Consider the following 14,804-nt stretch of genomic DNA (forward strand, 5'->3'; position numbering starts at 1 on the left):
TTAAATTAAGTTTATATTCAAAAAAGTACTCACTGTCTTTATACATGTCTTATATTTGATCTCTGATACAGCTAACATCAAGTTGATCTTGATTCGTCACCCCATTTGTATCAGGACGGTCTCTTTTCGGTGATTCTACATTATATTTTTCATATATTTTTTTGATATTTCAGTGACTCTGTCCATAATACTATTCAGTGCAGCTTTATCACACTAATATACTATATATTATCCTTAATACATGTAACACTATACTCGTAATACTAAATTTACTTAAATTTAATACATTTGTTTATTTTAACCAAGCCATACTTGCTGAATATTAAATCTTTAGGAGTTAATAATTATTTCCAAATTGCCAGCTTGTATATATAATTATGTTAGTAAAATTGGTATTAAATAGATATATTGTTAGAATTGCATGATGACTTTCTAATGTCCTTTTACAACAGTTTTTTTAAAGCACATTAGTTTTTGTTTCCTAAACCCTTTCACAAAATGCTCCTACGAAATAAGTGGCGTGAAGTGATATTTCCTCATATTACTGTTAATTTTAACTTAAGAAGGTACTTGTTTATTTGTTATATATGTATTAATACAAAACGTCGCATCTTCGAGAACGACCAGGAAATATTGGTCGTCGTATACATAATACACAAATATTTTCAGTCGCTAGTTTTTTTACTGTCGACTAGTTAGACGCTATATAATTTGAAACGCTAGTTCAATTTTCAACGCAGTATTTGAGTTGAGTAGAAGTTTCCTTTGATTTTGTTATTAATTTTATATTTTGTCATTGATTTGATTCATAAATATTTATATGCGAGGTTTTCACCCTAAACCAAGAGCAAGAAGAATTATCTGTCCCCTGATAAACTTACAGTATGTCAGCTATGGAGATGGAGTGTTAATTGAATTTATTAAGACACGAGTGGGGCATGAAGATCAAGTAAGAGATAGTCAATTCATTAATGGAGTTTGTACATCAAGAGTAATAGGAAAAATTGCAGTTATGGGTAATAATTAAAACTATATTTTAGTCTCTATTTGTTTTAATAATAACATCTATCTTAGGTGAGGTATCCATTGAATATATTGAGACACATATGGGGCATAAATATGAAATTTGTTACAAAAGGTTGACAAAAGTCGAAAAGAATAAAATGAAAGATCAATTTACTGCAAATGAAATGGTTGATACAATTTTACGGGGTGCTAAAGTAGTATACCCTCAAAAGGATAAATGTACCGATAAGAGTAGATTTAAATTAAATTATAAGAACACATAGTATTGATTACTAGAGACAACTAATGATTTAATGGTTACTTCTGTTAAAGTGGAAGAGTAGAACAAACAGGGTTGAAATCTTGCGTTTCATTTTAAAATATAGGTAAATAATGTTCGAACTTATAAGATAGCATTGTGTCTCTTTTTAACTCGAATAAAATGAGAAGGAAAATATTATCTGATTCTGAAACGAATTTACAAATTGCGGCAGACAATACATTAAACATCTTGACGACGTATGTACAAAAAAAATTAATAGATTTTACTTTGGATAGACTATATTAGTAATGGATAATTCTGGAGAATCTTATTCGGTAAATTTTGGTAGATTTCCGTCTGATTTTCTAACGTTGCTATTTACTGGCAATCGAGAGGTTTTTTACAACCAAGGAACTACATCAGCTATTTTGGTTCTGACCCTGTCATTGGCGAAAGGCTGCTTTTTAGGGTTAATTATTTTATAGTTAATAGTTTATTAATTCTTGTACGGTTCATATTTTGATTATAAATAGTGGGCACTAATGGATAAATCATCGATTTGTGAATATTATCAAAAAAGCTTTTTTAACACTTCTAATCTGTACAGACATGAACATTTTCTTTGATGCCCCAATTTATTCGATTATTTGATTTACGTTGACCAATTTTGTTATTGTTTAAATTTTGTAAGGGGGGGGGGGGAAATACAGTTTTGTAAAGGTATATCAATATAACTATACATTTATAGTTTTCCAAAGAAAAAGACTATTTATTTTATATACAATTTCATAAAAAAATATTTTATAAAATTAATCAAATAATACAATAAATTAGTTGAATTTATTAATACTTCCAAAATAATTTAGTTTATTCTTTTACCACAGCATGAGTGATACTGTTAATGCTTAGCCTTCGAGTATTCGTTGGTGGTGCATGATAATCTCCCCATTCTTGACGCTTGTCACTGGCTACCAGTACGAAGAAGATTGATGGTGCTATACCGATAATAGCGGTGATGCCAAAAACTAATGTCCATTGAGATGAATTACTCTATTAAAATAAAATTAATTAATAAATTTAGGAATAAATAACCAATACCTTATATATTCTAGTTTGTTCAGTATTTATTATAGCTTTTGTCTGTAATCTTTATTGATAATATTAAAGAATGTAAATGAACTGTTTTAAATAAAAATTAAACTGGATATGGTTTTCTCCAGATTTTTTTTCAATGGTTCACAATTTATTCATTAGAGAAAATACCCTTTCTACTACTGCATTTATGTCGTAGTTAGAAGTTGGTTATTAGCTGAATAGATCTGTGTCTTTGCTGCAATCTTTAATCAACAAATTCAATAATTTTTTATTTGAAGTTGTTATGCCTTTAAAAGTCCGACATAAGTCACATTATTTCTAAAATTTAACCGGGTATATAGATAGATCACCCGGATTCGTATCATCGTCACTATCTGCGGCAGATTTGAATAATTTAATATTCCATATATAACGACATAAATTTAAAGAAAACTGAAAATCCGCTTATATTGAGAAGCATATACATTTTCGCCGTATGCTACAAACTACACAACAATAAAAAGTTTTTGATCGGAAAAGTAGTTACCTATCACTGGTTTGGTAATTGTAATGTTAATGAAAAAAATATGGAAGTCTTTGTCTGATTTTCAGACAATTATATAATCACCCTAATTTGTACGAAATAATTTTGAGATATATTATTAGAAATCATACAGATAGTCAACATAGATAGACACTTTACTAACAACATCAGCATATCATTTCTGGGACAACACATTTATTTCAGTTCAGTATATCTCGTTAGGTAATGAGCAAAATTGTCAATAATTTCTAACGATTTTTTTATGCTTTAGATATTTAAGTTTGTGTAGCTTAGATCGGTTTAAATAGAAAATATTAAAGTCGCTATATACTTACCGTATCATATACCACCCAGTCTACTATCAGGGGTGCAAAGAGACCCACAGCATCTGAAAGTGTTCCTGAAACACCATATATGACACTTGCAAACATTGGAGATAGGTCGTAACCGCTGATGTCACTACCGCCAACCATACAGGTCATTGTAAAGAAACTTTCTAAGCATAGTAGAGGAATAACCCAATAATGATGTTCTTTTGGGACGAAAGTTGATATCACTAAGGACAATCCGGCACCAGTAACACCTACAAGTATTCAGGTAGAAATTTTGTTACATTCATATAATATTACATGAGTAAATACCTATCATTTGGAAACATCTTCTAGCGTTAACTATTCTTAATATCTTATGAGTAATCAAATAATCGCTCAAGAACGCCATTGCTACTCCGCAAGCTATACTAAGAAGTGTTGGTAAGCCACTGGCTAGAGCATTCTAAAATTTACATTTAAGCATGAAAACCTTGACACTTTCGATGGTTGTTTTCTCTACCTCACTGACGTCAAAATCCAATCCATATGATACAAACTGAGAATTTTCTGTTGACAACATGGTCATGATAAAATTAGATCCAATCTGTGATAGTATAATGCCCCAAACGCCAATAGAAGTGAATATTTTGACCCAAGGAGTAGGAATTTTCTGAAAAACAATCATTATTAACCAATGCATATCAACAAATGTTTCAGATTATTGTTGGAGAATTGCAGTCTACATATTTTAACAATAAAACTTAATATTTGATGTGTAGTGGCTTCGATAATGTTAATTAGAACTGTATTGGTCGATCAAAAAGGTTTAAGGAATTAGAAGTATTATTACACCAAAACGATAGATTCTAAATAAACTAACGGAATTGCGGAATGAATATTACACAACCAGGATTTCAATGCGTCTAACAGGTCAATTGAAAAGTCCCCGGCCTGACACATAGATGGCGTTAGAATTAAATCCATATTTTTTTAAGTTAGCACTAACCCTCAAAAGATGCGTGTATAAATTTGACAGCTGCCGGATTATTAGCTTGTGATTTATAACATTTTCAGTGAAGCAACTTTTATTATTGTCAAAAAATGGATAAAAGGAATTTCGCGCGTTCATAAAATATTGCTCTTTGAAGGGAAAAAATACAGTTGAAGCAAAAACTTGACTTGATGCCGAGTTTCCGGACAGGAAAATCAACCATCAAAGATTGGTATGCTAAGTTTAGACGAGGTGAATTGAGCACCGAAGACGGTGAACGCAATGGACGGAGGTTCTTACCGACGAAAACATTTAAAAAATCAACAAAATGATTTTGAATGAATGAAAATTGAAATTGAATAAAATAGCAGATATCAACTGAACGTGTACATCAAATCATTCACGAATATTTGGGTATGAGGAAGCTCGGTGCAAAGTGGGTGCCCTGCGAGCTCACTTTTGATCAAAAACAACGACGAGTTGATGATTTGAAGCGGTGTTTGAAGATGATCAAGCGTAATAAACTCGAGTTTTTGCGTCGATATGGGACACTGGATGAAATATAGCTCCATTATTTCACTCCGAACTCCAATGGACAGTCATTCGAGTGGACTGCATACGATGAACCCGCTACAAAGCGTGGGAAAACGATACAGTCGACTGGCAAGTTTATGGTGTCTGTATTTTGGGATGCGCATGGAATAATTTTCATTGACTACCTTGAAAAAGGAATGATCATTAACAGCGACTATTACATGGCGTTATTGGACCATTTGAACGACGAAATCGCCCAAAAACGGCTGCATTTGAAGGAAAAGAATGTGCTGCTTCACCAAGACAATGCACCGTATCACAAGTCAGTGAAAACGATGGCAAAAATCCATGAATTGGGCTTCGAATTGCTTCCTCATCCACCGTATTCTCCAGATCAGGCTCCCAGCGACTATTTCTTGTTCTCAGATCTCAAAAGAATGCTCGCTGGGAAGAAATTTTCGTCGAATGAAGAGGTGATCGCCGAAATTGAGACCTATTTTGAAGCAAAAGAGAAATCGTACTACAAAAATAATATCGAAAAATTTGAGGGTCGCTATAATCATTGTATCACTCTTGAAGGGAATTATGTTGGATAAAAAACACTAATTATTTAAAAAATATGTTTTACTATTGTAGGCCGGGGACTTTTCAATTAACCTGTTAAGTAGAACCATTTGGACACCATTTTAATATTTTATCTTTCATAAGAATATAACCAAATTTTTATGACTGGTTCAACTTCGCGAATTCGTATCCAGAAATAGACCAAAAAAATGTTTGCCCGGTTATCGACTATAAAATGAAATATTATTTGCAGAATATAATTTTATAAACCTTTTGAATTGGATTGATGATTGAAGTTGAGGAGAATTATACTGAATTTTTGAACATATAGTTTCATTTATATGAACTTAATAACTTAACATCGAATGAAAGTATCAATGCACTTTGATTTAGGGTCATGGTGAGTGTTCCAGGTCTTATCCATAATTATTAAAATCAAATTAAAATATAGTTCTAATCGAACATTTCTTAAAAATTTACAATTTCAATTATCATCTTGTTTATTGGAAAATAAACAAATCCAATAGCTTATCTTTTACTCAATTCAGAACTTATTAAACAACTTATTTTATACAGGCAAATGAAGGCAACGTTTTCTTTGGTACGTTGTGGAGTGTTATTTAATAATTAAAAAAGAATTCAAATAGTTGAATTTGATATGAATTTAAAAATAATAAATGACTTACAGTTGTTGTTTCTTGTTGCAGTGATGTTTTAATATACATTTTTTCTTCGACGGTTATCGATGGGTGCACATCTGGATTGTTATATCCAAACAAGGACCATAAAATACACCAACAACCGTTCAGAGCACCAAATATATAAATTGCTCCAGGCCATCCTATGGGTGATTCCGCAATAACACCAGTAACAAGAGTTGCTACAATGATAGATCCAGTGACTCCTAGAAAATAAGTTGTATATTCGTTGCGTACTATTTTTTTTCTTATATAAAAAATCCATATCGTAATATTGAATATTTATCAAAATTTTAACTTGAAAGTATTAGAGATTTTATATCAGTATCATTTCAGTCAGTAATTCAGTATTCAATCAGTAACAAATCATCATTATTCTTCTGTTAGAGTTTTGAGCAGAGTTGGTGTCATTCAAACAAATCAAACAAATTGGCAGAGTAGACACACTGATTATTTTTAGAAGTACATGATAGTTCTGATTTAAATTAAATAAGTTGTGGGCAGTGGTTTCAAAATCTTAACATCAGTAAATTTGATGTTAAAGACAAAAATATAGTGGAATTGAGTGCAAATTGAAATGAAACATCTAACGTACAATACGGGAATGAACATGTTTAAACGGGAAGCCATAATTTGGAAACCGTATTCGTTTGATATAACATAGCTTCTTCCGATTTGATTACTTGCTTGCGTTAATTACTCATTGCCTAACTGAACAGAAATTTAGTAAGTAATTCAATGTCTGAATAGCCCAAATTGAGATATTTTTCAATGTGGAATGCGTATACTACTGACAGATGGAGAAAATTTTTTAAAATAAAGGACCTTAAAAATGCAGTAAGGCGAAGTCACTATAATTAAAGCAATTGCATCATATGCTTTGGTTTGAACCCAAATGATACCAAATGTGTTCAAGTGATGTTACAGTGGAAATTAATTTTCTGTAATAATTTTTGTTGGATGATTGGATCAAGTAAGAGTTTAATAATAATATAAGCGGAAGAAATTTCAAGATGAGTAGATAATAAGATGTTTTAAGATGAAATCTTATTATTTTTTAATACATAAGACTTGTTTCGGCGCAATTATACTTTATTTATCTATGTTTAGTTAAATTGTATAGCGACCTAATTTATTAGATCATTTAGCTGTGCTCTAATAATTGTGACATGGGAAAAAAATTACGACTTGAGGCAATATAAAATATAGTACTGTATCGAATATCTGGTGAATCCAGACCAAGATAGGAAAGACACCGAGCAAAACAGAAGACACATAGTAAAAAGCGTACTGCATGGGTTCGGGTCTAGACGAAGCGCGTAAGAAGTTGGACCTGGTTGGCTGTCCGGTAGTGGAAGAATCTTAACCTCTCAGAAATTTTAATGAACGAATGGGATGCAGGAAAGGGTTTCTTGAACCAGCCTTCTCAGTCACCACCAAGAACCCGAGGAAGGTCACCACCAAGAACCCGAGGAAGGAGCCTTAATGATAAAACACGGTGCATCATCAGAGTCAACAATGATGATTAATCAGAATTGAGAAGAAAGAAAAAGTCAACAACAATAATTTGGAATCAAAACAGAATAGTCAATTATCAAGAAAGAGATCAATCTGAATAAAGTCAGAATACATTCGCAATCGAATCGCGATTTTCCAGACTGCCAAACCAGACATACTATTTAGTAAGTTATATCAAGTCATTTCATAACACTCTTCATCACAGGCATCAATTTTATATCATTTCAGTTTCTCTTAATACCTAATTTACTCAAAGAATAGAGAAAATTATATTTTATTTACAACATTATTTTATCTCTTTAACACTCAATGGTGACAAAATATTTGGTGAAAAATATTGATATTTTTTTTTTAAATGCTCATATAATATTCTGAATATAGAAAAATTATAAAAATTCAATTTTTATTAAAACCAAGTACATTTTGTGGTAATGCCTGAAAGAGAAATTGTATTATTTATTGATAACAGATTAATTAATGGAAGAAAGTTAGATATCTGTTTACCACCACTCATTACTACCATTTATATTAAATAATATAAATATACTGTACAGTATAATTACTTAAACTAATTAAATCAATAAAAAATTAACATCATTGTTGTTACCTATTGTTCCTATATAACCCATTCTAGATCTTTCTTCTACTGGTATCCAGGCGCCACCTATACAAGCCGTTAAAGGTGCGTAACTTCCTTGGGCTGCGCCTTGTATTAATCTGCAGACTATTATACCGGTTGTGCCACCGATAGATGCCGCTGTAGGTATCAAACAAAACGCCACTGCATTTAAGGATGCTGTTGCAAGAATAAGCCATTTAGACCCGTATTCTTTGCCCACATGAGCAGAAAATAATTGGAAAAACATACTAGTCCACAAAATGGACGACATAATCATACCATTGTTTGGCTTAACGCTAGGATAAACCTAAAAGTTACATTATGATGTGTCCAAAAGTTGTTCAAGAATATTTTCAGGAGCTTACTGGGATATTCTCGTTGGATGAAGTCTTGGTAGTAATGGCTACCAACAGGAGAGAAATCATTACCTTGGTAGAGAATATTATTCCTGTACCAAATGCGGTCAGCAGTATTTGTATATGACGTCTTCCAATTTTAGGCCCTAAATAAAATTAAATATGCTGGTGATTAATTTAATATAAATGAATGTTAAATAATTTGAGTCTTTATTTCCTTAAACCACAGATCGATTTTAAGCATTTCTTGGCTTTAGTACTAATTCACAAAACAAATTATTCTCTGACAGTCTTCCCAAAAATGTATTTGTCAATATATTCACAGAGAAAATAGAGACTTAACATTATAGTCAATTTTAGAGAAAGGTTTCGCGACATCCAATATCTAGATGTCACTACTATGAACGTATTACTTATTTTAATTTAATTAACTTATTTAATAAACTTGATTTTGTTTCTATGGGGCGATGTTTTTATTTTGAGCACCATTTCCAGTGTGCCTTAGGGAAAGACTATGTTTAGTTTTTCATATAGTTTAGTGATTACTCTAATAATCATTAGTTTACTATTACAATTTTAGTCGATAGCGCAATATAAGTATAATGCATCCTCAATTTAGAGAATGTGCAAGTGGATACAAAGGTGGTAACTGGATTAGGTATGAAAGAAATTTATGATCGTTACTGCGTGTTTTGTGGTTCTAAGTTGGGGTAAGTTTATTCATACTAATAATTATTTAATTATTTATTTTATAACTTCACAAATTAACCAGTTCCTAAAAAAGCTATACAAACATTGGATATTATTTTGTTCTTGAATCAACTATTTTACAATTGCAACACCATTAAGAAATAGCGCCTGAAAGCAAACATTTTAAAAGAGGATTAACTGTAAGTTCAATACTCTCACATTTCAGGAATATACATTTGTCAACAAGCATGTTCGAAAAATCACTTAAAGGACTTATATTCATTTTTATTCATTTCATTCGTATTTAGGAACCTGAGAAGGCGAAGGGCATAAGGGCGCTTTAGTTAATTTACATTTACTAATTTTAACACTATAATAATTTAATACTAAATATTTATAATAATAACGCCATATATAACAGGGAAAGACTAAAAGTTTGCTTTCAGTATAAGAAAACAAAAAGATGAATCTCTAATAAATTCTATTAAATAGATGACACAAAACAAATATGAAAAAGGGAAAAGACCCCAGAGAAAATTTTTAATTATTTTTTTCCATTCAATTATATTACATTCATATTTTATCGACATATTTATTTTTATATTGAACTATATTTAATTGTTTTTATTATGACTTTAATTATCTTTTTTATTTTTATTACTATGAAATTAAATTGTTTTCTACTTAAATGTTAATGGTCAGTGCCGTACCTGCGTGGTAAACTTTATTATAAAAACAATCAAATATCTTCACAGAAAAATGTTTTCCTAATAAGTGCCTATAATAGTTTTAAACTGACGAATTATATTACTTGAATGGGCTATTATAACCCCATCTAGATATTGGACGTAGCGACGACTATGATGATGACATGACTGTCAAAATATGAGCAATATTAGTGGAAAGTAACATTCGTCTGGCAGTAACATTATCAAAATAATATATATTTATTTAGCTTACTGCGTGAATTCAACCCGAGAGGCTTTTATTTACTAAAAAGGATTTATGTGAACTGTACTGCTTAACTAGGTCTCTAAACCAGAGTCCACGGCATAAATTACTAAGCCATGTGAATCCATACGAGAGTTTTACAAATATGGTAACTATCAAGACACTGTTAGAAAATTACGGTTTACATATTTTATCAATTTATGTGTGGTGATTTTGGTACTGCTAATTAAAACTATCTTGACCGATCAAACATGTGTAAAGAAATTAGATGCATTATTTAAACAAAATGATTTTAAATAAACTAGCTGAATTTTGAAAAGTTTATTACATAACCTGGCATTTAATGCTTTCGAGTAGCACTATTTACTACTTCCTAATTACTATTAGTTATTGAATTTAAAAATTATCTTGTTTAAAAATGAGTCAAAAAAAATTTGAAAGATTGGTATGGAAACATTGGAAAAATGGGTTTATGGGTCCATTGGTAACGTTCTAAATCTTTCAAAAAATACCGGCTTGGTGGCGCAGTGGTAAAATCTATGTTTGTGATTGCTTAATATTTGTGATTATCCTGGGCAAGGGTGTAAAATCCGACAAGAAAAATGGTTCCAGTCACGCCGGTAACCAGGATGGGTAAGACCGGTTGTCTTATGGGATGATTTCCAAAAATGGTCACTCGCCAGTCTCTAGGCTTAATGTCGAGGACCGTGGTTCGGAGTCCAGGTTAAGTTGTAGGTCCGGTCAGTACAAAATCCAGGAACATGTGGAACACTCATACATAACCATTTTATCACATTTTGTACAAATATTTGAAGATGAATTTCAAATTTAAACCCCCAATTAGGAACTTGAAATGAATGCTTCAGAAACATGGCATGTGATGTTGGCGTGGCCTTGCTTTCTGCTAGGTTTTTTTTTTCGTAGGAGTCATATTTAAGTTTCATCATCAGATTTGCCTCACAAAAATTACAGCAGGTAAGTGACAATATAAATAATTGGACATAAGCTTGGAAAATAAGAATTAATGAATGTAAATCTGTACATGTGCAGTTCACCTATAAACAGATCAAAGGACCAGGTTCAATGTTACGTCGCGGAATTGGTATGCCGCTATTGTAAGTCCTTCACATCTGTAGAAAGATAATTTTTTTCAAGTGGTGGCTTCAATATACACACTTATTATTTTTGCAATAAAATCTGGCGAATTTGGTAGGGTTATTTCAAGTTTCCCTTTGTATTAATATTGTTAACTTCATTCTTATAAATTATCAAGAAAAGAGAATAAAGACACAAATCCTTTGGCTGGAGTTTCAGCAATATCTCAATTACCCAGCCGTGATACAATGGAGTTTAAGAACACTAAGCAATAACTAAGGATAGAAATGTTGCAGTTCAGAATCAAATCATGTATAGTATCAAAGAACTGATGTGGTCAACAAAAGTACCAGAAATATATATAAGGGATTTTACAAGGAAAATAGCACATTTAACACTATAAACAATTATTACATTCTATGGTTTTAACATTCCTTTACATAAATAAATAGCTTTCCATGTAATATCACTAATCAGGGAATGCTCAAAAATATATTTTAAATTTTAATTAATTTTGTTTTAAAGTTTCATTTTGAAGATTGTTTGTTTGAAAATGTGTGCTGCAGAAGGTACTCAACACTTATAGAACTTTACGATATGGTTGTTCCGTTTTATCTCAATGGTAGGTTTTTGGTTAAAATTATTAAAAAGTGACAATGACATATAGTGGCCTGAAAGACCAAAGAAGTTCGAGGATAATGAATTGCAAGATTTATTACAGACGAGACGAGATTTATTTGATGAATAAACTGTCTGCGGACAGTTTTTGTTGCAAAAAATACAAGCAATAGCGAGTAACATTGGTAATGCGATAGTGTGAAGATTGTGGGAGTTGTCAAGGATACAAAGCTCAAATGTGAAGTTTTGCTTGTTCCACTATATATAGCGCTTTCTAATTACCACTTATTCAGATCGGTGCAGCGTAATTTTGACCGGTACTGCTGAAGCAATGCTGAAGAAGTGCAAAAGTGCATAGTTGCCCAATCAATATCGCTCTTTCAACACGGTACGGCCATGTCATCAGAAAAATGGGAAGAAGTTGTAGATAATGATTTATAAAATATTTTGATTAATATATTTGATATTTGAATCTGTATCAAACTTTCTTAATAAATGTATTTTTAAGTAAAGCTCCTAATAGTAACTATGAACAGTTTCCGAGAGAAAATAGTAGTCTATGCCCGCCCTTAATTTGAGAACCTTTGATTCTATATCCTTACTGTTTGACTATTTTTCCGTGTAATATTCGAACTACGGCATGTCAGTGAGGTGTCTTGGCATTAATTTAACTAAACTGTGAATTCAAAGATTCGAAAAACAGAATACGCCGAAAAGAACAACGTCCCGAGATAATTACAAGGTGATATGTGTCAACGAAAGCATTTAACAAAAAGTAATTGAAATTAGATTAAATTTGCTAAAGGAAATCTTCGACGTCTTCGCCGATTTCAATAATATTTATTCTGCGCTGATAAAGTTCATACTATTACTAAACTACCAGCAGCCAGTTAAACTGAATTTCAAAGTAAAACGACAATTCTTTGAATTTTTTGTGATCGATAGGAGGAGTATCATGGCCGTCAAGGGTTAACATATAACACAGCAAGTGTTAAATTATCTATGGCAATATTTTGCTCCAATGCCTGTTTCAATACGATTAATTAGAGATTTAGATTTAGTGTAAACCTAATCGCTATAAAGAAAATACAACAGTTTTTTAACACTCTTTCATTAATTCTTTCGCTCAGCTTATGTACAGTGTATATCAGATAATTCTTTTATATATTACGTATATCTCACTTTCATCATTTATAGGCGTTAATCTGTTTTTCCTCAACTGATATATTATTTCAAATTCTTGTTGTGTGTGATGTGTGTCTTCGATCAATAGGTCAATTAGATCCTGAATGCACTTTATATTCTACATTATAATCACCACTTTTACAGATCCTATACCAGTAGTCATATGTCACTTTTTTATTAAAGTTTATTATGAAACACTTCCCATAAAGTTTGTTTCACTTATTGTAATAAATCTATTAAATTTCCAATCATTCAACTTATTACGCACATAATTTAACTTCTGTATTATCACTTATTAATATTCCTTTAATTCTAAGTAATACCACTAATATAACAAATTTAAAACTATATATTAAGTCATCAGGAAACTATCCACACAATATTCACGTTCACTACACACTTGGTTTAGCAAGATTGTTGAGAATAACAAAGACGTACAGGAAATTTGTAATATCCTTCACATGAAACCTTAACTTTTAATCTTTCTACGTGATAATTGAAAATTAGAAAATAATCCTTATTTGAAAATAATCATAATTGGTTCACAAGATCACAAAATATTAAAATAAACATATGAAGTAAATTTTCTTAGAAATCATTTTCTTGCCACCCAAACACAGTAATCACCCGATGATATATAATTACCTTTAGGGCCTTTATACAAAAAGTCGAAACCATTATCTTGAACGGCTTCGGTATTCAATGTACCCTCAGTAGCCATTATTTTAAAGATGTTCACTAATTAAGAGTACACTATTGAATGATTTCAAATTGACACTCGAGAGCTTATATTTATCTGCCACAAAACCTGTGTTTTGATTTGATGTCACACTTCAGTGGAATGTTGTGATTGATATTGGGCTACGAAAATTTGAACCAATAACATGATGTTTTTACCGTTACAACAGATAATAACTTATTTGTTCCATACAAGTTTGTGTATGTTAATTTTATTAATTAATATTTACTATATATCAATATGTTTTCCATAAACAATAACAACAAAATGTTGACATAAATGTAACTTATATATGGATTTTTACTTATTTGTCTATTATCACGTCATGATATAAAAACAATATATATATATATATATATATATATATATATATATATATATATATATATATATATATATATATATAATTTTAATCTATTTTATAATTTGCTTTTTATATCATGACTTGACAATAATAATTTTTACAAGTACGGATATACTATTTAGGATATAATGTGTCTTATAAATATTAAATAATTTAATTAACAATAATAGCCATTCCATACAACATATGAATTATAACCGAACTTATTAATTTAATAATTATATAAAAAAAATATAAAGAGAAGAGAGTACAAGTAGATACAAAATTTCATAAATTATTTTGATTTTAAACATATTTCAGTATATCTACTGTATACTAAAATAAAATAACATTAAAATAATATCTAAGCTAGATTTAGAATCAATATTTTGGCAATAATTTGTTTGTTATATTTTAAATGATCCATATTTAGACTTACATGGTTATAGGTAGAAAAGAATTATATAACTATTCAATATCATAATGAGATATGTGATTTGTATACTTTTTCTATACCTAATATGACAAATTATTTTTCTAATTTGTACAAAAAAATAATTCCGCTAATTTACTTTCAAGTTACTTTTACTCAAATAAACAAATTATTTCGGTAGCATCCATATAATTACAGCAACAATGAGATGACATTGAACAAGTTATCCCATACTGGTTATATATTTGAATATCATATTACACATATAATAAAA

The 14,804-nt window shown here is 30.6% G+C and overlaps 1 protein-coding gene across 1 annotated transcript; it reads right to left on the minus strand.

The window, feature by feature from the left end:
- Nucleotides 1-1,994: 1,994 nt before the first annotated feature.
- On the minus strand, nt 1,995-13,846 carry LOC143196748 (sodium-dependent phosphate transport protein 1). Its single transcript, XM_076404696.1, has 8 exons — nt 13,661-13,846; nt 8,486-8,622; nt 8,109-8,427; nt 5,972-6,189; nt 3,717-3,866; nt 3,527-3,659; nt 3,221-3,468; nt 1,995-2,317 (listed from the first exon to the last, which is right to left on the minus strand). Exons 1-8 carry the CDS (start codon nt 13,734-13,736, stop codon nt 2,135-2,137), a joined length of 1,464 nt encoding a protein of 487 aa, XP_076260811.1. The 5' UTR covers nt 13,737-13,846; the 3' UTR covers nt 1,995-2,134.
- Between the last annotated feature and the right edge of the window lie 958 nt (nt 13,847-14,804).

Source organism: Rhynchophorus ferrugineus, unplaced genomic scaffold (genome assembly GCF_030347505.1).
Source record: "Rhynchophorus ferrugineus isolate W39M unplaced genomic scaffold, kcgeb_rfMv2 rfM1, whole genome shotgun sequence".
Lineage (NCBI taxonomy): Eukaryota > Metazoa > Arthropoda > Insecta > Coleoptera > Curculionidae > Rhynchophorus > Rhynchophorus ferrugineus.

Bases quoted from the DNA above. Each gene is read 5' to 3' on its own strand.
- LOC143196748 (XM_076404696.1), bottom strand. From the start codon at position 13,736: ATGGCTACTGAGGGTACATTGAATACCGAAGCCGTTCAAGATAATGGT. The intron at 3,660-3,716 runs GTAGAGAAAACA...TGTAAATTTTAG, and splicing joins TGGATTTTGACGTCAGTGAG to AATGCTCTAGCCAGTGGCTT. The intron at 2,318-3,220 runs GTAAGTATATAG...TTATTTTAATAG, and splicing joins ACTGGGTGGTATATGATACG to AGTAATTCATCTCAATGGAC.